Source organism: Balaenoptera borealis (genome assembly GCF_965194805.1).
Source record: "Balaenoptera borealis genome assembly, chromosome: 16".
In the NCBI taxonomy this organism is placed as follows: domain Eukaryota; kingdom Metazoa; phylum Chordata; class Mammalia; order Artiodactyla; family Balaenopteridae; genus Balaenoptera; species Balaenoptera borealis.
Window position 1 is genome coordinate 25,013,200 of NC_138872.1, and position 27,929 is coordinate 25,041,128.

General features: G+C 38.4%; 1 protein-coding gene and 1 pseudogene across 3 annotated transcripts in view; both read right to left on the reverse strand.

The window, feature by feature from the left end:
* Window positions 1–27,929, reverse strand: part of ITCH (itchy E3 ubiquitin protein ligase) — a 123,347-nt gene that overhangs the window by 74,075 nt on the left and 21,343 nt on the right. For both annotated transcript variants that reach the window (XM_082358810.1, XM_082358809.1), the window contains exon 3: window positions 5,499–5,589. In XM_082358810.1, the coding sequence (XP_082214936.1) occupies window positions 5,499–5,568 (70 nt within the window). In that variant the 5' untranslated portion in view covers window positions 5,569–5,589. The remainder of the gene's footprint in view (window positions 1–5,498; window positions 5,590–27,929) is intronic.
* LOC309612787 (SIN3-HDAC complex-associated factor-like) lies at window positions 21,470–26,752 on the reverse strand (annotated as a pseudogene). Its single transcript has 2 exons — window positions 26,283–26,752; window positions 21,470–26,067 (listed from the first exon to the last, which is right to left on the reverse strand). The product of its transcript is annotated as an SIN3-HDAC complex-associated factor-like (transcript).

Here is a 27,929-nt window from a genome sequence, read left to right on the forward strand (position 1 = left end):
TTAAACTCTTCTGGGGCATTTTACATTGCTTACTCTGTACGTTTACAGCCTCTTCCTATACCAAATTCCACCCAGGCCCCTGGTAGTCTAACCACTCTTAGCTGTTTGCTGTCCCTCCCAAAGGCCTAGTACTTTCATGCCTCATATGTGCTACCCCCTCCACTCATAATGATCCTTCTTCCTTTTCACCCAATAAAATCCTACTTCTTGAGAGACAAATACTCCCTTCTCTTTGACCGGATGGTTCTTTAAACCTAGGGTGTCAAACTGTTCCTGTTCTATGCCCCCACAGCATTTTCCTATTTATATATGGCTCCTACAGCTTTCCATTCTGTCTTAGTTCTTAGTAAGTTTATCAGTTCTTACTTGTTTAACTCACTCTGTAATCCCCTTCATGGCAAGGTTATAGCCAGTCTTTATAACTCGTATAGCACTTAGTGATTTAAACCTGACAGGCATTTAATACATTTGTTGAACCAAATGATTAGCCATGGTAGAAAACAAGTTGCCCTGCTTTATAGTTACTTACACACACACACACACACACACACACACACACACACACACACACAATCTATTGCATATGATTTCATGGTATTTATTAATGTTCTTCTGATCCTTCTGTTCTAAAGGTCAACATCTTCACCCGACTGATTCTTCATCCTACCTCTCCAATACAAAATTAAAATCTTGACAATTTAAACATAAAGAAAGTAAAAGTGAATCCTTAGCTTATCCAATTTATTTTGTGAATCAGGAGGCTATAATGAACAAGGTAAAACAAACAGGGGTGCTGAGACCAGGTATGATTAGCAGTATGATGAACTGATAAGAGATAAAACCAGTTAAAGCAAGTGCTACCTCTGTGGTCAGAAGTCATGAGAGGCTACATGAGGCCTCTGTAGCAGAACTATGTCTTGGCTGGGCAGAACTGGATATAAACTTCTGACTTCAAAGTATGAAGGACTCTCCTGGTCTCTAAGCATTAGGAGCTAAATATATGGTGTTCTAGTAAATTTGGGGAAATGCAGTAATGTTTAATTTCGATTTGTAATAACTAAAATAAGATGGTTTCTCTTCCTCAAATGATGTAAGGACTGAGACTAAGAAATTTCTAGGAAATACCAAAGAATTTATTTTGCCCACGTAAGTATAATGCTAGCACACAGAAAGCATCAAAACACAGATAAGCTCAGTATAATAGCTGAAGTTATGTACAGAACATAATTAAACAGGAAATGGCTAAAGACAGGGAAGGATGTAAGAAAACAGACTTATGTCCAAAGTAAAGGACCCAGGCCATGGAATTGGAGATAAAGAATAAAGAATGATCCAGGAAATGCGAGAGTAAAAATCAGTGGAACCTGGGACTTCCCTGGTGGTGCAGTGGTTAAGAATCCACCTGCCAATGCAGGGGACACGGGTTCACACCCTGGTCTGGGAAAATCCCACATGCCGCAGGGCAACTAAACCCGTGCGCCACAACTACTGAAGCCCGCGCGCCTAGAGCCCGTGCTCCACAACAAGAGAAGCCACCACAATGAGAAGCCCGCACACCTCAACAAAGAGTATCCCCTGCTCGCCACAACTAGAGAAAGCCTGCGCACAGCAACGAAGACCCAGCGCAGCCAAAAATAAAAATAATAAATTAAAAACACACACACACACATCAAGTTCTCTAAACAATCCATTTATCAACAGTACTATCATTTAATATTTTAAAACTGTTTTGCTACAACTTATAATACGTGTCATTTCTCTGAAATAAATTTTCTACTTGCCCTCATCTGGTAAGGGACAGCAATTAGCAAATATACATTGTAAATAAATAATGTTTGCATACATGTATGTAAGTGTGTAATGTACGTATGAAAGAGTTAAAAAAATAAATTTGAGCAGAACCACAGAGTAACATTTTAACTTTTGACCCTAAATTTCCCTATGAGTCTTTTACACCAACTTTTTTTAAAAATTAATTAATTAATTTATTTATGGCTGCGTTGGGTCTTCATTGCTGCATGCAGGCTTTCTCTAGTTGTGGCGAGCGGGGGCTACTCTTCATTGCAGCGCGTGGGCTTCTCATTGTGGTGGCTTCTCTTGTTGCAGAGCACAGGCTCTAGGCACACAGGCTTAGTTGCTCCACAGCATGTGGGATCTTCCAGGACCAGGGCTTGAACCTGTGACCCCGGCATTGGTAGGCAGATTCTTAAGCACTGCGCCACCAGGGAAGTCCCTACACCGACTTTTAAAACACAAATCCAGCTGTCTGCTCTTTGTTAAAAACCCTGGTTACTTCCCATCTCCCTTAGCAATGTTGTTTTTTGTTTGTTTTTTTTTTTGTAGCCTTGACACACCTGAAGGAGATGATTCACTCCCATTAATTCTCATGGGTCCCTGCTCTGCAGCAGTGGCTTTTAGGGACATCAAGAGAAGTCTTGCCATTTCCCTCCTTCACATCATTTGCTCTGTCATGTTTATTCCTGAAAGATCCTTTTCTACCTTTCTACTTCTTTTTTGGCCATGCCAGGCAGCATGTGGGATCTTAGTTCCCCGACCAGGGATCGAACCCGTGTCCCCTGCATTGGGAGTGCAGAGTCTTAACCACTGGACCTCCAGGGAAGTCCCTACCTTTCTACTTTTTTTTTTTTTTTAAATAAATTTATTTATTTATTTATTTACGGCTGTGCTGGGTGTTTGTTGCTGCGTGTGGGCTTCCTCTAGTTGCAGCAAGTAGGGGCGACTCTTTCTTGTAGTGCACAGGCTTCTCATTGCGGTGGCTTCTCTTGTTGCAGAGCACGGGCTCTAGGCGCACGGGATTCAGTAGTTGTGGCACACAGGCTCAATAGTTGTGGCTCGCAGGCTCTAGAGCGCAGGCTCAGTAGCTGTGGCAAACGGGCTTAGTTGCTCTGCAGCATGTGGGATCTTCCCAGACCAGGGATCGAACCCGTGTCCCCTGCATTCGCAGGCAGATTCTTAACCACTGTGCCACCAGGAAAGTCCTCTACTTTTAAATAGTAGCAATGCTTCAAGCACTACCTCCTTTCACAGTAACTCTAGTCAAATATTGATCTCTCTTTCCTGACCAAACTCATTATCTCTTCTCACCATTACCATATACCATGGCATTTATACTTAACACTTGCATATTTATGCCTTCCTTGAATTTTGGAAGATGTTGAAGAGCTTACCAAAAAAAAAAAAAAAAAAAAAACTATGCTAATCCATTAACACAGACTAAAAAATACAATGTCAATTAAGGGGATTTGTGCAAAAAAACTTAGTTCTGCGGTTTCTAGCACCAAAAGCAAAGAAGTAAACAATGAATTATGAAGGACACTTGATTCTAGTCAACTTGGCACTCTATTGTTCATTATCTGATGTTCTCCATTTGTCCCATATCTAATGATATTTTTGTTAAATAATAGCTTTTATCCATAATTCATGGTGTTTGTTTTTGTTAAAATGTTTTTGCCCTATACTTGTACATTCTCAGGATTTTTAGACCCAAGATTAAAAGCTTATAATGGCTAAGAATTATGTCTTCTTGAGGACATAATGCATTTAGGCATTAAATGTTTTTCTTACTATGACAGTAATGATAGCAAATAAGATAGCCAGTTTATGCAAAGAAAAGTCAAAAGGAATATAAACCTATTTAACTGGGGATTGAGATAATAAGGACTCCTCACTTTACTATTTTACTCAGTTTTTAAAAATAAAAAACATGTATATTACTTATGTAACCTGAAAAGCTGAAACAATCTATCAGAAATTCTTTAAATCAAAGGTTTTAACAATAAGCTGCCCCAAAAAAGAAGTCTTAAGAAGCCTGGCCCAATGTAAATCAGCTACTCAGACTAGCTTGAGAATGGGGAGGGGAGAAACAATTAGAATCTGGCTTTAGCAAAGAAATATTAGTATCTTTCACTGAGAATCAGACATTGCTAAGGAAAGAGACTGGAGTTAGTGAAAGGATTACCAAGAATAAATTCTAACATGCTTTCAACTTAAAGTGTTACTTTTATATAACTCAATCACTTTTAGGTTTTGAGAAGGACAATAATGATACAGTTTATGACCTCATATTCATAACCTAGAAGTAGATATAAGCCAGGTATAGTAAAAACTAAAATAATCAATAAATGCCATTAAATTAAAGGGAGAGAGACTAGGGTTCCATTGTGTGATAGACACATGCACGTCTGAAGAAAATCCAGTGCCTCACTTTGGCTAGTGCAAATAGCTTCTATTGATATATAAAGACCTACAAAGAGATCATATGGAGGCTGTAAAAGGTCTTAGCCCAGTTTTAAAGAAATTCAATACCATAGCCAAGGAGAAGCACTGAAGGTTTCTGAGCAGGAATGAACAAATCAGGAGGCATTTTAAGAACATTAATCTGAAAGTGATATACTTGATTAGTATGGTTAGAGGAAGAAACAAAGAGATATTAGGAAAGTAACAATAGCAATCAAAAAATTTAATAGGCATTTCTCCAAAAAACATATACAAATGGCCAATAAGCACATGAAAAGATGCTCATCATCATTTAACCATCAGAGAAATGCAACTCAAATCCATAATGAGATAGCTGACATCCATTAGGATGTCTCTAATCAAAAAGATAAGCATTGCAAGGATGCTTACAAAATTGTAACCCTCATACATGACTGGTCGGAATATAAAGTGGTTTGGATGCTTTGAAAAATAATTTGGAATTCCTCACATGACCCAGTGATTCTACTCAAGAAAGTAGAAGGTATATACTCAAGAAAACTGAAAACATACATCTTCACAAAAACTTACATACAAACGTTCATAGCATTATTCATAATAGCCAAAAAGTGGAACCAACCCGAACATCCATCAACTGATAAATGGATAAAGTATGTCCACACATGGAATAGTATTTGGCAATAAAAAGAAATTATATACTAATACATGCTACAACACAGTTTAACCTTGAAAACATTATTATGATAAGTGAAAAAAGTCAGAGACAAAGGCCACACATTTTATGACTCTATTTATATGAGAGATCCAAAATAGGCAAAGCTATAGAGACAAAAATAGTTAGCTAGGGCTGAAGGTGGTTGGGGAATATGGGGCAGGGGTTTCTTTCTGGAGTGGTGAAAATGTTCTAAAATTGACTGGTGTTGGTTGCACAACTCTGAGAATGTACTAACAATCATTGACTTCTAAATGGGGAAACTGTATGGTACGTGAATTATCTCAACAAAGCTAATAAAATCCAAATGAAAACAAAAAACAATAGCAATTGCCCAAGCATGTTTAATGGAAAAAAACAAACAAACCCAAATCCTATACTATACCCAAGAATATCCTGAAATCAAAATGTAATTTTTACATATCTAAACATTATGTTCATTCATTCATTCAGAACCTGATACGTCACAGCCACTAAAGATTTTAAGATTTTTTTCTTTTTATCTTGGGGGTGGGGGGGAAGTAAAGCAGTAGATCTTTTAAAGACTTACCAGTTATCTGGAGTTGTGATTTCATGGTCAGGCTACCCATTGAACCAAGCTGTGATCCACTGTCAGACATAACACCAACAGGACGGCAAACCTGAACAGGGCCAAGGAAACACTATAAATATCAAAAATTCCCACTTGAAAAATATGTAAATAGTGCTAGCCAGGCCATTTCCATGTCCCACTGAAGGCCACACAATAACCAGTGGCCTTCACATTGCCAAATATAATTTTCAATTCTAGTATCCATCCTGCATTAACCTATCAGCAAAATCTGACTTGGTTGATCATTCCTTCTTCCATGGTTTTTCTTCCTTTTAGTTCCCAAGACACATTCTCTAGGTTAATGTCCTACATTCCTGATTGTTCCTTCTTAGACTCCTTTGATGATTCCTTCTCTTCTCTCCACCCTCTTAATACTGGAAAGTCCTAGGGCTCAGTTCTTGGTTCCCTCTTCTCTCATCTCTCCATACTCATTTCCTCAAGGATATCATCCACTGTAATGGCTTTAAATATCATCTATATATCAACAAGTCCCAACTTTATATTTCTATTCCAGACTTCACTCCTGAATTCTAAACAACTTCACTTGGGTATCTAAAAGACACTCCGAACTTAACAGATCCAAAATGGACCTCCTGATGTTCTCTGTAAACTATCTCAGTTGATGGCAATTTCATTCTTTCAGAGGCTCAAGCCAAAAACCTTGGAGTCATCCTTGACTCCTTACTTTTATATTTCCTTTCCAACCCGCTGGCAAATTCTGATGTCTCTATTTGCAAAATATATCTAGAATCTAGCCATTTCTCACCACCTCTACCACCAATCTGTTCAGACCCACCTGACAGCCATTTTTTCCTAAATTATGCCCCTCTCCTAGATTAACCTAAAAGGTCTCCCTTTTTCCACCCCTGTCTAGCCTTAGTACCTATTCTTAACACAACCTGGATGATTCTTTTAAAATGTTAAAAACCTTTCAAAACCTTCCCATTTTACTCAGAGTAAAAGCCTAAATCCTGAAAGACCCTATATGATACATGCTTCCACTGCTCCCCACTTCCTGATCTTATTTCCCTGCTACTCTCCTCCCCTACTCAGGCACCTACTTCCCTATTATTCTTGAAATATGCCAGCACATTCTTGCCTTTAGACGTTCGTTCTACTTGTCTTCTTCACAATATTAACAGTCTGCTCCACTTATGATGATCATTTTCTTCTCCTATAAACTATGTGACCTTCTGACATACTAAGTAATTTACTTGGTAATTATGTTTATTGGTTTTGACTCTCTAAGCTAGAATATAAACTCCATGTGAATGGGGGATCTTTTTGCTTTGTTCACTGATGAAACCCAGAAGCCCAAAACAGGGCCTGTGGCTACTGAATTATACTAAATGAACACCTCTAACATATCTTCTTCAGCCCATAATCATGGAAGAGTTAATCCCCCTGTGGAAAGGGCATGATTCGTATACAATAAAAAAGATTTTATAACAAAGTCAGAACACTTGGGTTTGATTCCTGGCTACAACACTTACTATATGATACTATTTGAGTTATATAACCTCTCTAGGTCCCAGTTTCCTGTCAGAGAAATGGGGATAATACCACCTCTACCTCACAGGGCTTTTGTAAGACTGAATGATTACATATGTAGGGAAAAAAATCCTCTGTGAATGTTTATTATTTATCATTAATACTCTTTGAATTTATTTATTTATTTGTTTGTTTGTTTATGGCTGCGTTGGGTCTTTGTTGTTATGCGCAGGCTTTCTCTGGTTGTGGCGAGCAGGGGCTACTCTTCATTGTGGTGCGCAGGCTTCTCACTGCGGTGGCTACTCTGGTTGTGGAGCATGGGCTCTAGGTGCATGGGCTTCAGTAGTTGTGGCACACAGGCTTAGTTCCTCTGTGGCATGTGGGATCTTCCCGGACCAGGGCTCGAACCTGTGCCCCCTGCATTGGCAGGCGGATTTTTAACCACTGCGCCGCCAAGGAAGTCCCTAAATATGTTTTTAAAATAACCTGTTCTTAGGCTTTCGAGGACTTGATAAAAATTTTAAGAATATTTTGAGTGGGTCAAAGTAAAGATTAAACTCAAGCAAAATTTACTCAGCACTCACTATTTGCCAGGTCCCATGTAAGACATATACAAATACAGTAAGGCAAAATTAGGCTTCCGTTCCCTGGCGGTCCAGTGGTTAGGATGTCGCGCTTCCAATGCAGGGGGCGCGGGTTAGATCCCTAGTCGGGGAACTAAGATCCCAAGTGCCACGGGGCAACTAAGCCTGTGAACTCTAGAGCCTGCGTGCCACAACTGGAGAGCCCGAGAGCCACAATTAATGAGCCCACACCACAACTAGAGAGCCCCATGAGCCGCAACTACAGAGCCTGCGCACCACAACTAGAGGAGCCTGTGTGCCGCAAGGAACAGCCTGCACTCTGCAATAAAAGATAGCACAGGCCACAATGAAGATTGTGCAACTAAGACCCAATGCAGCCAAATAAATAAAATAAATATTTAAAAAATAATGTATGTACTGATACATATTAGTTTTATATAATCAAAATTACTTACGTATTTTAAATCCCTAAAAACAAAAAAATACCATTTGTAAAGACAAACTATAGAAACCTAAGTATCACTTGGCAACCAGTTAAATAAATAACATATTCATACCACAGAATACTATGCAGCTATCAAAACAACTTACTAATGACTGAAATGGAATGATTCCAAGAACATTTTTTTAAGTTACAGAATATATATAATGTGATGTCATTTTTGCAAACAAAAACAAAGTACATATTCTTGTAGATAAATATACTTATAAATAAAAGCAGAAAAAGTATACATCCCTAACTGTTTATAGTGGTTACCTTTGTGGAGAAGGGGAGAGGGTCTGTGTACTAAAGGAGGTGGTCATGGGGAACTTCGGTTTTGTATGCATTGCTTGAGTTTTTAAAAAGAAAATGTGTATCCTACTTGTACACGTTGAAAAACAGGCAAGACAAAGTAGATTGAGAATCTACACTTCAAGTCCCGTCTTCTCCCCTGAGCTCCAGACTCTTAGGTCTAACCATTATTTATAACTGCCTGCATGGGTAAAATGACTAAATTGAGGGGACTTCCCTGGTGGCGCAGTGGTTAAGAATCCGCCTGCCCATGCATGGGACATGGGTTCGGGCCCTGGTCCAGGAAGATCCCACATGCCATGAAGCAACTAAGCCCCTGCACCACAACTACTGAAGCTCACACGCCTAGAGCCCGCGCACCACAACCAAGAGTAGCCCCCGCTCAACGCAACTAGAGAAAGCCCGCAAGTAGCAACAAAGACCCACCACAGCCAAAAACAAAAAAAAAAGACTAAATTGAAACTCTCCCTGGCCTCAATAGCACCACCATCCATCCAGTTGCACAAGCCAAAGCTGTGGGCATTCTCTTTCCCTCATTACCACGTTCTAAAGATACTACCTGCAAAATATACCCTGCTGTATACCTTAAAATGTATGCTTATTTTTCTCCTCTTCTTAACCATCTTAGTCTAAGCCACAAACACCCATCCCTTCCCCGTCAACAAATTACTACAAGTCACTAAATTGGTCTCCCTGCTTCTGCACCTGCTCCCTCTCCCTCCCACCACCCATTCTCCACACAGCAACTAGGGCACTCTTTTAAACATGAAAGTTAGATCATGCTCTACTCTGCTTAATTATCCAATAATTACGTATCTCACCTAAAATAGAATCCAAATTCCTCACCCGGGCTTACAGAAGTCCCACTTCATTCCATCCATGACCTACTCTCTTGACTTCTCCTCATATCATTCTCCCCCTTACCCACTGCAAACCTGGATTTCTTTCTATTTCTTAAACACACTAAGGTCATTCCAGACTTACAGGCTTTCCACTAACTGTTCCCTCTGCTGGGAATGTTTTTCCCTCTTACCTTTAAATAGCTAACATCTTATATTCAGGTCTCAAGTTAATACTCAAATACTCAGAGAGGTCTTCCCTGACTACTCAATCTAATGTAGCCATCCTATTACTTTCTATCACACCACAGAAATTTTTCTGATTAAATTTTTTACTGACTATAAGGTCCACAAAGGTAGGCAACCTTGTCTGCCTTGCTAATCAGTGTCTAGAATATTCCACAGTTGTTGTTTTTCTAATTAACTAATGTCCGCAATTTATATTTAGGTTCCCTCTTTGTGAACATTATACAGTCCTATGGATTTTGACAAACACATAACTGCCATGTATCCACTATTACAGTATCACACAGAATAATCTCACAACCCTAAAAATCCCCTGTGCTTCACCTACTCATCTCTCTTCCCTCACTAAAAACCTCTGGCAACCACTTATCTATTTACTGTTTCTATAATTTTGCCTCTTCCAGAATGTCAGATAGGTGGAATCACACAATTTAGAGCCTCAGCCTGGCTTCTTTCACTCAGCAGTATGATTAAAGTTTCCTCCATATCTTTTCAGAGCTTGGCAGCTTTTTTTTTTTTAATTGCTGAGTAATATTTCATCTGTGTTTATTCCACAGTATATACATTTGCCTACTGAAGGATATGTTAGTTGCTTCCAGTTTTTGGCAATTATAAATAAAGCTGCTATAAGTATTCATGTTCAGGTTCCTTGTGGATGTAAGTTTTCGACTCAGTTGGGTAAACAGGACTACAATTACTGGATGATAAGGGTAAACCTATGTTTTAGCTCTGCCAAATGGTTTTCCAAAGTGGCTGTACCATTTTGCATTCCTATCAGGATTGAAGTAGAATTTCTACCGCTCCATATCCTCACAAGCATTTGGTATTGTTAGTTTTTTGGAATTTAGCCAGTCTAACAGGTGTACAATGATGTTTCACCACTGGCCTAGTTTGTAATTCCCATATGACATATGATGTTGAGCCTCTTTTCATATGCTTATTTACCATCTATGTACACTGTTTGGTGAGATATCTGTTCAGATATTCTGCTCATTTATTATTTGTTTTCTTACTGTCGCATTTTAAGAGTTCTTTATATATTTTAAATATAAGTCCTTTATGTGTTTTGCAAATATTTTCTCACAGCCTATGGCTTCTCTTTTCATTCTCTTAACAGCGTAAAGGTTCCAGTCACCAATTCCCACATGTGAGTGAGTGCGGTGAGTAGGTTCCCCACACCAACAAGCAATTCTCCAACACCAGCTAAGTGTCCTACAATTTATTAAAAATCAGAGAAGATATAAATATAACATGTTTTTATATATTAAAAAAAACCCAAAAAACTATTAAAAATAAACAAATACACTAAGTTGCAGAGTAAAAATATCAATATACAAGTCTGTTCTATACACTAACAATGAATCATCAGAAAACAATTAACAAAAAAATCTCATTTACAATTGCAACAAAAAGAATACCTAGGAATAAATTTAACCAAGTAGGTGAAAGACCTGTACACTGAAAACTTAAAGACATTCTTGAAAGAAATTTAAGACAACACAAAAAAATGTAAAGGTATTCATGCTCAGGGACTGGAAGAATTAACATTTTTAAATGTCCGTATTACCTAAAGCAATCTACAGAATCAATGTAATCCCTATCAAAATCCCAATGACATTTTTCACAGAAATAGAACAACAACAACAAAATCCTAAAATCTGTATGGAGCCACAAAAGGCCCCAAATAGCCAAAGCAATCCTGAATGGGGGAAAAAACCCCAAAGCTTGAAGTATCATTCACTCTGATTTCAAATTATATTACAAAGCTATAGTAATCAAAACAGCATGGTATTGGCAAAAAAAGTGACATAGATCAATGGAACAGAATTGAGAATTCAGAAATAAACACACACATATGTGACAATTAATTTACAAAACAAGAGCAAAGAACATACAGTGGAGAAAGTATAGTCTCTTCAATAAATGATGTTGGGAAAACTGGACAGTTACATGCAAAAGAATGAAACTAGACCACTATCTTACACCATACACAATGTCAACTCAAAATGGATTAAGGACTTGAATGTAAGACCTGAAACCATAAAACTCCTAGAAGAAAACACACATCAGTCTTAGCAATATCTTTCTGGATATATCTCCTCAGGCAAGGCAAACAAAAGCAAAAATAAACAAATGGGACTACATCAAACTAAAAAGCTTCCGCACAGCAAAGGAAACCATCAACAAAATGAAAATTCAACCTACCTACTCAGAGAAGATATTTGCAAATCATATCCAATAAGGAGTTAATATTCAAAATACATAAAGAACAACCAAAAAATAAACCACCCGATTAAGAATGGGCAGAAGGGGCTTCCCGGGTGGCGCAGTGGTTGAGAATCTGCCTGCCAATGCAGGGAACACGGGTTCGAGCCCTGGTCTGGGAAGATCCCACGTGCCGCGGAGCAACTAGGCCCGTGAGCCACAATTACTGAGCCTGCGCGTCTGGAGCCTGTGCTCCCCAACAAGAGAGGCCGCGATGGTGAGAGGCCCGCGCGCCGCAATGAAGAGTGGCCCCCGCTTGCCACAACTAGCGAAAGCCCTCACATAGAAACGAAGACCCAACACAGCCATAAATAAATTAATTAATTAATTTAAAAAAAAAAAAAAAAAAAAAAGAATAGGCAGAGGAGGTGAAGAGACCCTTTTCCAAAGACATACAGGTAACGAACAGGGACAGGAAAAGATGTTCAACATCACTAAGTATTATGGAAATGCAAATCAAAACCACAAATGAGTTATCACCTCATACCATTAGAATAACTATTATCAAAAAAGCAAGAAATAAAAAGTGTTGGAGAGGATGTAAAGAAAAGGGAATCCTCATACACTGTTGGCAGGAGTGTAAATTACTGTAGCCACTATGGAAAACAGTATGGAGAGTTCTCAAAAATTAAGAATAGAACTACAATATGATCCAGCTACTCCATTTCTAGGTATTTATCCAAAGAATTCAAAAACATCTAATTTGAAAAGATATATGCATACCTATGTTCAATCCAGCACTATATACAATAGCCAAGATATATAAACAACCTAAGTGCCTATCCATGGATGAAGAAGATGCAGTATATATATAATGGACTACTACTCAGCTGTAAAAAATTCTTTTAAAAATAAAGGAAATCTTGGGACGTCCCTGGTGGCACAGTGGTTAAGAATCCGCCTGCCAATGCAGGGGACATGGGTTCAAGCCCTGGTCCGGGAAGATTCCACATGCTGCAGAGCAACTAAGCCCATGCACCACAACTACTGAGCCTGTGCTCTAGAGCCTGTGAGCCACAACTACTGAGGCCCACACACCTAGAGCCCGTGCTCTGCAACAAGAGAAGCCACTGCAATGAGAAAACCACACACTGCAACAAAGAGTAGCCCCCGCTCGCCGCAACTAGAGAAAGCCCATGCGCAGCAACGAAGACACAATGCAGCCAAAAATAATTTAAAAAAAAAAAAAAAAGGTCATGAAGAACCTAGGGGTAAGACGGGAATAAAGACACAGACCTACTAGAGAATGGACTTGAGGATATGGGGAGGGAGAAGGGTAAGCTGTGACAAAGTGAGAGAGTAGCATGGACATATATACACTACCAAACGTAAAATAGATAGCTAGTGGGAAGCAGCCGCATAGCACAGGGAGATCAGCTCAGTGGTTTGTGACCACCTAGAGGGGTGGGATAGGGAGGGTGAGAGGGAGGGAGACGCAGAGGGAAGAGATATGGGAACGTATGTATAACTGATTCACTTTGTTATAAAGCAGAAACTAACACACCACTGTAAAGCAATTATACTCCAATAAAGATGTTAAAAAAAAAAAGAGGACCTAGGGACTTCCCTGGTGGCGCAGTGGTTAAGAATCTGCCTGCCAATGCAGGGGACATGGGTTCAATCCCTGGTCCGGGAAGATCCCACATGCCACGGAGCAACGAAGCCCGTGCACCACAACTACTGAGCCTGCACTCTAGAGCCTGCGAGCCACAACTACTGAAGCCCACGCGCGTAGAGCCCGTGCTCCGCAACAAGAGAAGCCACTGCAATGAGAAGCGCGAGCACCACAACAAAGAGCAGCCCCCCCCTCGCTGCAACTAGGGAAAACCCATGCGCAGCAACAAAGACCCAATGCAGTGCCCCACCCCAAAAAAGATGACCTAGATGAATGTAAAGTCATCCAATGTTCGTGAATTAGAAGACTTGACATTGTTAAGATGGTAACAGTCCCCCAAATGATCTACAGATTAACCCCCAAATGATCTACAGATTAAACACAATCACTATCAAAATCCCAACTGCCTTTTTGCAGAAATTCACAAGCTGATTCTAAACTTCATATGGAAATACAAAGGACCAGGAATAGTCAAAACAATCTCGAAAAAGAAGAACAAGGTCGGAGGATTCACACTTCCCAATTTGAAAACTTACTACAAAGCTACAGTAATCAAGACAGTGCGTTATTTAAGCATAGATATAGATTAATGGAATAGAACTGAGTTCAGAAATAAACCCAAATATCTACGACCAACTGATTTTTGACAAGGGTACTAAGACAAACTTTTCAACAAATGGTCCTGGAACTAATGGATATTCACATGCAAGAGATTCCTACCTCACAACCATGGACAAAAATTAACTCACAGTAGATCATACACCTAAATGTAAGAGCTAAAACTAAAAATTTGGTAGAAGAAAACAGATATAATTCTGTGTGACGTTGCATTAGATAGACAATGGTTTCTTAGCTATAACACCAAAACCAACAACATAAAAATTGGATATAAATCAAAATTGTAAACTCTTGTGTTTCAAAAACACCATCAAGAAAGTGAGAAGCCCACCCACAAAATGGGAGAAAATCTTTGTAAATCATATATCCAATATAAGTATCTAGAATATATAAAGAGCTTTTACAACTCAACACAAAAAGACAAATGACTACAAAATTGTCAAAAGGACTGAAACGGCATTTCTCCAAAGAAGATATACAAACGACCAATAAGCACATGAAAAGATGCTAAACATCATTAGCCAGAGACATGCAAATAAAAACCACAATGATACCCACTTTACACCTACTAGAATAGCTATTCAAAATGATAAGTAACAAGTGTTGACAAGGATACGAAGAACCCTCACACATTGCTAGTAAAAATGTAAGATAGTGCAGCTGCAGTGAAATAAAGTTTTATGGTTCCTCAAAAAGTTAAACACTGCATTACCATAGGTAATAGGCAATTTTACTCCTAGGTATATTCCCAAGAGAAACGAAAACATATGTCCACACAAAAACTTGAACATAACTGTTTACAGCAGCATTATTCATAATAGTCAGAAACAGAAACAACACAAATGTCCATCAACTAATGAACAGATAAATAAAATGTGGTATATTCATACAATAAAAAGAAATTCAGCAATAAAAAGAAATGAAGCACTCGTTAAATGTTATATCAGGGATAAACCTTGAAATATTATGCTAAGTGAAAGAAGCCAGTCACAAAGAACAATATATTTTATGGTTCCATTTATATGAAATGCCCAGAGTAGACAAATCTACAGAGATGGTAAGTCAATTATTGGCTGCCTAGGGCTAGGGCTGAGTGGATGTAGATTGAGAGTGACAGTTAAGGGGGCACCAGGATTATATGGGGGGCAATGACATTTTCAAATTGATTGTGGTGATGGATGCACAACTCCGAATATACTAAAAGCTACTGAATTGTACATTTTAAATAGGTATACTGTATGGTATGTGAACTATATCTCAATAAAGGTGTTTAAAACAAGAAACAAAATTTAGGGGAAAAATTTCTTCTAGACTAAAATATTTTACTACCAATGGACCTTCACTAGAAGAATTTCCAAAGGATGTACCTGAAGAATAAGTAAAATGATCCTCAAAGGAAGCTCTGCAACTCAAGATATAAAAGTGACTAAGGAAGTGGTAAACATTAGGTAAATCTAAAATATACAAAACATGGGACTTCCCTGGTGGTCCAGTGGGTAAGACTCCACACTCCCAATGCAGGGGGCCCAGGTTCATTCCCTGGTCAGGGAACTAGATCCCACATGCATGCTGCAACTAAGAATCCACATGCCACAACTAAGAAGGCTGATGCCGCAACTAAAGATCGCACAAAGAAGATCCCGCATGCCACAACTAAGACCCGGCGCAGCCTAAATAAATAAATACATAAATTTTAAAAAAGAATTAAAAAAATAAAATACACAAAACAATGTCTTATTTGGGGATTTAAAAATACAAAGCTAAAATACTGAATAACAGCATTAAAGTCAGGGATGGAGGTAACTGGAGTTAATTGTTCCAAGATCCTTGTATTGCGCAGGACAAGGCAAAGATACTGATCAGTTCTGCGAAGTTAATATGCAAGTCAAAATTTCAGGGAATTCCGTGGAGGTCCAGTGCTTAAGACTGCTTTCATTGCCCTGTGGGCATGGGTTCGATCCCTGGTCAAGGAACTAAGGTCCCACAAGCCACACAGCAATCAATCAATCAATCAATTAAAACAATTTCAAAGAGAAGCCGTAAAAAAATAAAAACAGTGCACAAATTCCAAATCACTATGGAGAAAAAAATATTTGAGGGAAAAATGTATGAATCCAAAAGAATGCAAAAAGTGAACAAAAGAAAAAAAATATGTGGGGAAAGGACTTTCACAAAAAGATGATAGATTACACATATGCATCTGAATCCCCTTTCAAATTTCCCCTAAACTCTGGTGAAGAAATTTTAAAAATTAAAAAAGTAATAACAGTAAAGTTCAGGAAAAAGAGAAATAGAGATAACAACAAACAAGTTCAATAACTTCAGTAAGCTACAAAGCAGATGGACCAATGCTATTTGACAGCACACTCAATAAAGTAGACTCCTATCCTATGTTGGCAACAGGGAAAAGCCAAGAACCAAGATGGTTTGTTTACTTGCAGTGCCCCCAAGAGAAGATACCAGTCAATTTTGGAAGTAGAAAGTAAAGTTGGGACACAGAAGTAGAATTGGTTGAAAGCTGCTCACCAAGCATTTTGATTCCTAAATCCCCTACTTGACACCAAAAGGCTCAGGTCTGTTTTTTTTTTCCTCAAGCATCTCTGCAATGGAAGATGCCAGGCACAGTTGAAGGCTGAAGAACAGTATCAAGAACACAAGAATTAAAGGAACATACGCAAACGGAATGACTAAATTCCCATCCTTTTTTCCCACTAGGCTCCCAGCTCACTGTAGTCAAGACTTAACCACCCAGGCAGGAGATAGGACAAGCCTTCTTATCAAGTTCCCCAAACAGTCCACCAGGTAACCCTATAGTGAGGTTCTCAGTTAACAAGCCCTCTCCTCTCTACATGCACTCACAGCCCACAGTCTGCCCACATCCTTAAACATGATAAAGTTGTGGAAAGCTTCTATGAAGAAAAGTGATGCCAAAGAAAAGCAAAATATATTAATATCCTCAGAGAGATGAAAAGATACTATATTCATTAAACAAAAACAGAGTGCCATTAAAAAAAAACATTTAGGGTAAAGAAGTAACTAGCGTGAAAACTCTCCCCAACACCAGTTTGGTCAGCTCTTGAGTACTGTGAAATTGCAAGCTCTGTACACAGATTTCAGTTTGTCGGAGCACTGGAATTGGGAATCAACTGATACCTGCACTGCCAGGCTGACAAAATAACTTGGTTGCCTGGGCTATGCTGTAATCTTGAATAATTCTGCAGCTTCAAACTACTTTTCGGTCCTTGTGAGGACTGACTAGCAACATGTCCTGTTTTTCCTTTTGAAACCTGACTATGCAGTTGAGTTTTCCATTCTTTATTTTCATAAACAACTTTACATTAACCTCCCATAACCTAAAAAAACCTTGCAATTTGGGAGAGTCTAATTAATATAATTTCCATGGGAATTCCCTGGTGGTCCTGTGGTTAGGACTTGGTGCTTTCACTGCCGTGGCCTGGGTTCAAAAAATTTCCAAATACACTATGGGTACATTCTGAATGACTGATGTGGTCAGTCACCTAGTTAACAAAGCCCAACATATAGTATTAAGTAAGCACTATCACGTGCACTTTAGTTATTAGATCAAAGAATGTCTTCAATCTGCTGCTCTGCAAAGTTTTTCTGTAAAGGGCCAGAGAGTAAATATTTCACAGTTGTGGGCTGTATGATCTCTGTCACAACTGCTCAACTGCCACTGTAGTGTGACAGTGGTCACAGACAACACATAAAATGTATTTTATTCCAATAACACTTTATTTATAAAAACAGGCGAGGGCCAGATTCCTCCCACGGGTCTAGTTTGCTAACACCTGCTCTCAAGCATCAAAGTGAAAAATGATAACAGCCTACATATATCACCATGATGGCTTAAAACTGGGAAATATGGAAGAGGCAAAATTTCTTAAGACATTAGAATAAAACAGTTGGATATGGGTAGAATATCTTATAATTAAATTTTTTTTACATCTTCCTCTTTATCCCCATTACCATTCCCTTCATTTGGCTCTCCCTGTACTATCGTACTCATTTCAGTATTTCTCTTTGCCTTACCCCAATCTGTCCACACAGTGTTGTCAAAGGATTTTTAAGATGAACTTTCTACACCTCTGATGATCTGCCATGATCCTGGCTTGCCTATTCTCTTATTTCACATACCATTCTCCCATACATAACCCATGCTCCAATCACACAGAAATGAAGTTCTTCATTCCCCAAAATGTCATCTGTTTAATACTTCTGTGATTTATTTATCCTGTTCCTTCTCTTCAAACTTTGCCCTGCAATTTCCCTAAATTCCCAGTCATCTGGTCTTCTCTTATCCGTCAACATCCTGCTCAAGCATCTCATCTGGTAGCCTTCCCTAAACTTCAAAGCAGAAATAATTAATTTCTTCTTCTAGTCTACCCTATAGTATGTATTCCAAGAGATATTATAACACAGTAATTAAATGTGCAGGCTTTGGAGTCAAATAAATCTAGATCCACATCTCAGCACTATTACTTAAGCAAATTATTGAATTACTTTCTTCATCCATACAACAGGGATAACTTAATTGTAGTTTCGGTTTAAAGGCTGAGATGATACCTGTAAAGTCATATAGAAAGGCTTAAACCCAGTAAAGTGTTCAACAGCTGTCTCTTATTATCTGTTTGCAAATCCCTCTCATCTTTCAAACTGTCTTCTTGAGGTCAAGGCAATTCATCCTTACATCACTAGAACCTTACAGAGTATCTGAAGTATATTAATAGTAAGCTCTCAAATATATGTTGAATCAAAATAAACATGAAAAAGTTATTATACTCAAAATGAATTTTTCTCTAACTCCTTGAATGTAGGATATCTTTCTTACTGAGACATTAAAAGGCTTAAAAATATCTATTACAATCCAAAGCACTCACCATTGTCCAGCACTTCTCCAAATAAATGGGAGCACTAGTAACCTATACATAAGAGCCTCTTTGTGAATAAGTGAGGTAATAAAGGGTGATTTTGCTGTTGTTGTTGTTGTTCTTAGATCTATAATGACAATATAAAAGCAGCCAACAAATATACTCTGCAGAAAGCTTCCCATCATAATAGCAAACAGCACAGATTTACAAAGAGGGCTTCTGCCTGCCTAGAAATTAAAATGTGAGGGAGAGCCATAGTAATCAGAATTACAGAAAATTGACACTATACTCTATTTTTTTAAAAAATATTTATTTATTTAGGCTGTGCCATGTCTTAGTTGCCGTCACGCCGGATGTTTTTTTTAATTGCAGCATGCACGTGGGATCTAGTTCCCTGACCAGTGATCAAACCTGGGCCCCCTGCACTGGGGAAGTCCCGACACAGAGTCTTACCCTCTGGACCACCAGGGAAGTCCTGACACTGTATTCTCTGTATGTAAAAATTTCCTCACATGCGTAAGGAAGTACAGGTGGTGGTAGTAAATAATTTTGACTTTGTGGGGAGGGGAAATTCAGACAAGATGACCCAGAAGACAATCACTTGTGGGTGAAAAGACAACAGGAAGAGAATAGGGGATTTCCTCAAGTTTAGTCAACTAACAAGTCACAGAGGAGAAATAAGCACAATAGAAAAAGAATTGACTATAAAAATCAACAAAAGGGGCACCAAGCCCTAGCTCTGCTGTTACATTAGAAACAAAACTTGTAATTCACAGGCAATGTGAATGGCTTCACAGAAAACCCAAAAGACTACATAATAACCTAGAAAATTGACCAGCACCATGGACAAAGTGAAAAGCAAAAAAACTTTTAAGTGAAAAAAGGCAAAAAATTTTATCTCAAAAGCCAACTAGTTTGGGGTAACTATACAAACTTGTGAACATAAAACATATTCATGACAAAGCAACACCAAGAGCAAAAAAAAACCACAGAAAATTCCCTGGTGGTCCAGTGGTTAGGACTCCGTGCTTCCACTGCAGGGGGCACAGGTTCGATCCCTGGTTGGGGAACTAATATCCTGCAAGCTGTGCAGTGAGGAAAAAAACAAAAAACAAAAATCATAACCAGGGTTGGCACCCTTGGAATTCAGATGGAGTTGAGAGAAAGAATATATTAAAAAATTTGAACTCTTGGTCAGTTAGAAGTCAACAGGAATAAACCAGGACTATACTAGGCAAACCATGAGATACAGTCACCCTAGGTATGGGTGACAGGTATGGAAATTTAAACTGCTAAAATAGCGGTATAAAAGAGAGAAAGTATTAAATTCAGGAGGCTGCTATAAATCACAAGCATCATAATAACAAAAAATAATTAGTTTGTTGAATAATCACATGCTGGAAACAGTTTTAAAGAATTCTACATGTGGTAACTCATTTAATACGCTCTCCCTGTAGTGGGTTGAATAGTGGTTCCCAAAAAGATATGTCCACATCCTATTCCCTGAAACTGATGAATGTGACTTTATTTGGAAAAAAGTGTCTTTACAGATATAATTAAGAATCTTGGTACTTCTCTGGCAGTCCAGTGGTTAAGACTCCACGCTGCCAATGCAGGGGGCGTGGCTTCCATCCCTGGTCGGGAAACTAAGATCCCACATGCCGGGTGGCAGAGGGGAAAAAAAAAAAAAAAAAATCTCAAGATAAGATCATCCTGGATTATCCAGGTGGACCCTAAATCCAATGACAACTGTCCTTATAAGAGACACAGAGGAGAGAAGAGGGCCATATGAAGACAGGCAGAGATTAGAATCATGCAGCCACAAGCCAAGGAATATCTGGAGCCACGAGAAGTTGGAAAAGGCATGGAAGGATTCTCTCCTAGAGCTCTGGACGGAACGGGGCCCTTCTGACACCTTGATATCAGACTTGTGGCCTCTGAACCGTGAGAAAAAAGGTTTCTGTTATTTTAAAGTAGTTTTTTAAAAAATTTATTTTTTATATTTTTGCGTTAGGTCTTAGTTGCGGCACACAGGATCTGCTGTTACGGCGCGCTGACTTCTCTCCACTTGTGGTGTGCGGGTTTCCTCTTCTCTAGTTGTGGCGGACAGGCTCCAGAGCACGTGGGCTCTAGCTGCCCCTCGGCATGTGGGATCTTAGTCCCTGGTCAGGGATGGAACCCGCGTCCCCTGCATTGGAAGGCAGATTCTATACCACTGGACCACGAGGGAAGTCCCAAGTTTCTGTTATTTTAAGACACTAAGTTTGTGGTAATTTGTCACAGCAGTCACAGGAAATTAATACACTCCCTCTAAGGTAGATATTACTACACCCATTTCATTTTAATGATGAAACAGGCACAGAAATGTTAAGTAATCTAATAAACCAGATTTTCAGATAAATATAAAAAATATTAAAATGTAATAAAAAACAGGAACAGGAAATACGCAGTCCCCATGACAAGCCTCCAAATAGTTTCCCAGCAAAACTCAGCTCAGCTTAATAATGAAGGAATGAAAGAATCATCATTTTAGAACCTCTAATGTAAATAACTGAGCCAGGCAAGAACAGATGTTAGCATTTTTAAAAAAATAAATTTATTTATTTATTTATTTTTGGCTGTGTTGGATCTTCGTTGCTGCGTGCGGGCTTTCTCTAGTTGCAGCGAGCGAGGCTACTCTTCGTTTCGGTGTGCGGGCTTCTCATTGCAGTGGCTTCTCTTGTTGCGGAGCATGGGCTCTAGGTGCACGGGCTTCAGTAGTTGTGGTACGCAGGCTCAGTAGTTGTGGCTCGGGGGCTCTAGAATGCAGGCTCAGTGGTTGTGGTGCACGGGCTTCATTGCTCCGCGGCATGTGGGATCTTCCCAGACCAGGGATCAAACCCGTGTCCCCTGCATTGGCAGGCGGATTCCTAACCACTGCGCCACCAGGAAGTCCCAGAATTTTAAAATATGTCTACAAACTATTTGACAATCCCCCCTGCCAAAGATGGCACCTAATATCCCATGCCTTTTGAATGTAGGCCAGATTTAGTGACTCTCTTCTAATGAACAGAATGTGGCAGGAAGTGACAATATGCAACTTCAGAGACTATATCGTTAAAGGCAATGCCACAGCACACAATGTATAAAGATGCATTTTGTGATATCAATAACTGAAATCAGTGGTAACAAAGCAGTAAAGAAGCAGAGTTTTTGAATGTCACTGAAATTAAGCTGTTATAAATTAGAGTATTATAACTTTAGGATGTTAAATGTAATTCCCATGGTAACCACAGAGAAAATTATTATAGAATATACACAAAAGGAAATGAAAAAATAATAAAAATGTTTCACTACAAAATATAAACTAAACACAATGACAGTCATGAAGGAAATGAGGGTCAAAAAAACTATAAGGCATATAGAAAACAAACAGTAAAATGAGGAAGTAAGTCCTCCTTTCTCAGTAATTACATACAAATGGATTAAACTCTCCAATCAAAAGACAGATTGGCAGAATGGATTTAAAACATGATCTAATTGAGAATTCCCTGGTGGTTAGGACTCCGTGCTTTCACTGCCAAGGGCCCGGGTTCAATCCCTGGTCAGGGAACTAAGATCCCACAAGCCACACAGTGTGGCTAAAAAAAGATAAAAATTAAAAAAAAAAACATGATCTAATTATATGCTGTCTACAAGAGACTTACATTAGATCCAAAGACACCAACAGGTTGAAAGTGAAAGGATGGAAAAAGATACCCCATGTAAACAGTATCCAAAAGGGAGAAGTGACTATACTAATGTCACATAAAATGGACTTTAAATCAAAAAAGGTTATAAGAGACAAAGGGCATAATTTATTAAAAAGGTCCAATACAGCAAGAATATAAATAATTATAAACATTTACATACCTAATAACAGACCATCCAACTATATGAAGCAAAAACACATATTTAAAGGGAGAGGGAATTCCCTGGTGGTCCAGCAGTTAGGACTCCGCGCTTTCACTGCGGGTGCATGTTTAATCCCTGGTTGGGGAACTAAGACCCCGCAAGCTGCACAGTGTGGCCAAGTTAAAAAAAATTTTTTTTTTAATAAATAAATACAGGGAGAAACAGACATTTCTCAGCATATTAAAAGGATTATATGTCATGACCACATGGGACTTATTCCTGGGATGCAAGGATGGTTAAACATATGAAAATCAACTGATGTAATGCACATTAACAGAACGAAGGGAAAAAAAACACATGATGGAGGAAAAGGACCTGACAAAATTAAACACCCTTTCATGATTAAAAAAAAAAAAAAAAAAAAAAAAAGGAATAGAAGGGACCTACCTCAACATAATAAAGGCCATATATGAAAAACCCACAGCTGACATCATACCCAACAGTGAAAGAATGAAAGCTTCTCCTCTAAGATCAAGAACAAGGCAAGGATGGCCGCTCTCAACACTTCTATTCAATACAGTACTGGAAGTCCAAGCCAGAGCAATTAGGCAAGAAAAAGAAATAAAAAGCACACACCTTGGAAGGGGAGTAAAAAATTGTTTGATGATGATATCTTATATGTAAAAAACCTTAAAGATTCCACACGCAAAAACTATTCGTACTAATAAATGAATTCAGCAAAGTAGTAAGATATAAAATCAATATGAATGAGTTGCATTTCTATACACTATCAATCTGAATAGGAAATTAACAATTTCATTTACTAATAGCATCAAAAATAATGACACACTCAGGAATTAACTTAACCAATGAGGTAAAAGACTTGTAACCTGAAAACCACAAAACACTGCTGAAAGAAATTAACAGACACACAAATAAACGGAAAGACATCCTGTGTTTATGTACCGGAAGTCAAAATATTGTTAAGATGTCAATACTACCCAAAGCAATCTACAGATTCAATGCAATCCCATCAAAATCTTTTTTTTTTTATTTTCTAGTAAGACTAAATTTATTCAATACCCTAGTAAAAGTTTTGATTATAAGTATCCAACAGTATAAAAAGTACAAAACAGATTTGTAGATTTCTAATATATTAATACAAAGTGCATGACTACATACAGTACATCCTACAGGCAAAGAGAGGTGGAAGGGGAAAAAGAAGACTGTGGTTGAGGTCTAGTAATAAATAAATAAATACAGAAGTAGAGATGATCCATATTATAGTATATTCTACCACCAATACTGCAGCCAAAATGTACAAAAAAAAAAGAGAGAAAAAAAAAACCATTTCAAAATAACTCAGGAGGAAGATGATAATGGCTGGGATTCTGGTAATACACCTCAAAGTCTGTGGGAGAGCTGACCCAACTCACTATGTAGTCTGTGCATATGGTGGCTTGTAGTTTTTTCCAAAGGAAGAAATATAAAATTTTAAGTTTAGATTAAGAACTATAAAACTATAGGATACCCATAAAAATTGGCTCACTCCTTGTTATATATACTATCCAATCTTTAAAATCCAGTTTTAAAAATAAGCACTGAGTCATGTTATTACAAGGTAGGCAAATGATCCTCCCGCATTATGAAAAGTCTGAACTGGTGATATATTCTTCCCGAACTTTTAGAAAAGAGGCAATAGATAGTACTTTGGTTTGGGTTCAAGTAAAAGGCTTTTAATGAAGGTTTTACAGTTGAAGAGCTCCACGTTTAGGATGTATCATCTAACACCTCAATGTTCAGAAAGCCTGACTAAAAGAAACCAAACCAAAACCAACCCACTCAGCATTAACACACACCTCTTTTCTTTTAGTAGAATTTTACTTTAATATAGAATGAAAAATAAAAAACAAAAACCCAAAACCCAAAACCCTAATAGGTTAAAACAAGTCAAACAACCATTCTACACAGATAAAACCTTCACAAAGGTCAACCGAAGTAATCCAGAGCTAAAACTGAATTGTGCAGATTTTCAATGAAGTCACCAGTCATGTAACATAAACAAATTATTTACACACTTGCAAGCCCTCTAAGAAATGTGCCCCAAGAAGCATTAACCTTTGTGTTTTTCATGTGCCATCCTGAAGACTTGCACATTTTATTTTTCAGATAATTTAACATTTTTAATAGAGTGCATTCTCTACCAAGGGGTAATGCTTTGGTACTATTCATATAGGATTGCCTATCCTAAAGATTTGACATTTCCCCAAGAGGAATTTTGACTCTGCTTTAGAAGTTTCATATAAATTAAAAACTTTATCAAATATCAATATGGAGGGAGGTGACACAGGATGCAACATATACAGTCAAGTTACCTCTGTATATTTAGAAATTACTCCTTCAAGATATTCGCACTAGAGAGCTTAGTCCGTCCTGCTTAATATTCAGTAGTACAGGTTTGAATCATCAGAACCTTGGCAACACCTTAATATTTCAAAGTTATTAACAGCTACCTCTAGGGGCAAGTCTGTGTTTACTGAGTTATGACAAACTTATTGTAACGAAGGAAAACAAGTGTAGCCAGCCATCTTAAAAAATGCCCCAACCACTGCTTCTCAATATAGAAAGACTAAAACTACATACGTTTATCATACAACAAATCCCATCTCTGTCCCCTGAAATTCCCCTAATTTCATTCATTAGAAGGGAATTTTTTTAAAAAGCCTTAAAGAGCACTTTACAGCAGCATTCAGCTTTCCTATGAAATACTCAGCATCTTAAATATTATGTACACTTCTTTTTCTTTTAGTAAGCTAGATACTGGCTTCAGACTTTGTGGAACTGGAGGGAAAATAACCCACTCAAAACTATTCTAGAAATCATCTTTTGGCAGAATAACAGATATCCAAGTTAAAAATAGGAAGGTCATTTTGTTGGTGTTTTCCAAAATTTAAATCATTTTTTGTTCCCCTTCTACATAAACCTCAGTCACCACTCCTGAGTGGAGATGGGCAGAGGCTCTGGCCCCTGCTCCTCCGGCTTCTTAGCAGCTGCTTTCTTATTGCTGCAGCAAGGCTTGAATAGATGTGTGTCAATGAGAACTTCCCCAAAACGGCCTTTATAGATAATGCCACAGCATATTTTCTGTCTTTTCCAGTATGTGAGATCTAAAAAGGAAAACACTGGCGTTCTGTTAGAGCCAGAAGCCATCTCTGTATCTGAGCCATCATCTGACTGGTTACTATAACAAGGAGATTGAGCTGGAGAGGCACTTGAGGTGGTACTGTGAGCATCAGAATTGTGACGTTTAGCGTCTGGAGCCTGTGCTCCGCAACAAGAGAGGCCGCGATAATGAGAGGCCTGCGCACCGCGATTAAGAGTGGCCCCCACTTGCCGCAACTAGAGAAAGCCCTCATGCAGAAACGAAGACCCAACACAGCCATAAATAAATAAATAAATAAAAATTAAACTTAAAAAAAAAAAAAACAACTTTGAAAACTATTTAAAAAAAAAAAAAAAGAATTGTGACGTTTAAATTCCTTCTGCAGTTTACTGATCTGGTTGCTTTTTATCCTGTTTCCAGATAGAGTTTTCACTTTCTTTGGTTTCAGTGTAGTCTTTAGACTGGGTCTTGCCCTTGCATCTACCACATGATTCCAGTTTTTTTTTGATCCTGCTGGCAATTTCTTCCATCTTTTCACAAGCAGGACACAGACATTACAGATGTCTCCTGAACGAGTCTCATGTAACCCAAAACAGCTTTGGAAGTCCTTTTCATAGCGTTTACTGTCAGTGAATCAAGAACTGGAGGATTTAGCTCTGCAAATACAGCAGCCCTCTATACTTCGGTACATCTTTGGCTTGTGAAAACCAAACATCTTTTCTTCTGGGCAATAGTCTGCCAAAAGCAGACGTTCCACGCGCAATAACGTTCCTGAGGTGCGGAGTGCACGCCAAGCCAAGCCCACCTCCAAACGCTCCCTCCTTCTCAACTGCCTTGTCTAGCCCATCAAAATCTTAATGATGTTTCCTTCAGAAATAGAAAATCCATCCTAAAATTCATATGGAATCTCAAGGGACCCTAAATAGCAAAAAGAACCTTGAAAGAAACAACAAAGTTGGAGGACTCACATTTTCTGATTTCAAAACTTAGTACAAAGCTACAATAATCAAAACAGTGTGGCATAAATACAGACATATAGACTTATTCTATTGGAATAGAGAGCCCAGAAATAAATTCTTACATATATGGCAAAATGATTCTTCCCCCCAACCCCCCTCTCCCACACGATTCCCTGGCAAAATGATTTTTGACACGGTGCCAAGACCTTTCAATGCGGAAAGGACAGTCTTTTCAACAAACAATTCTGAGAAAACTGGATATCCACTTGCAAAACAATAATGTTAGACTGTTACCTACCACCACTTACAAAAACCAACAAATGGAGCCCACCTGCTGCAACTAAGAAGCCCACATGCCACAACTAAGGAGCCCACCTGCCACAACTAAGGAGCCCACCTGCCGCAACTAAGACCTGGCACAACCAAATAAATAATAAATAAATTCTTTTTAAAAAAGGGTCAAAGACTTAGATGCAAGACCTAAAACTATAAACTTTTAGAAATAGAGCAAAAGCTTCACAATACTGGATTTGGTAATGATTTTTATATATGACACCAAAGGCACAGGCAACAACAACAACAAAAATAAACAAATTGGACTTCATGAAAATTTAAAACATGTCCAAAGGACACTATCAAAAGAGTGAAAAGGCAACCTACAAAATGGGAGAAATTATTTTCAAATCATTCATCTAAGGGATTAATATCCAGAATATATAGATAACTCCTAACTCAACAACAAAAAACCCAAGTCAATTCAAAAATGGACCAAAGATTTTAATAGCCATTTCTCCAAAGAAGAATGGCCATTAAGTACGTGAAAAGATACTCAACACCACTATGCAAATCAAAACCACAATGAGATACCACCTCACACCCAACAGGATGGCTATTACCAAAAAAAAAAACCCAGAAAATAACAAATGTTGTCAAGAATGTGGAGAAACTAGAACCCTTGTGCATACTGGTAGGAATGTAAAACAGTAAGCTGCTGTGGGAAACAGTATAGTATTTCCTAAAACTTTTTAAATGGAATTACCATATGATCCAGCAA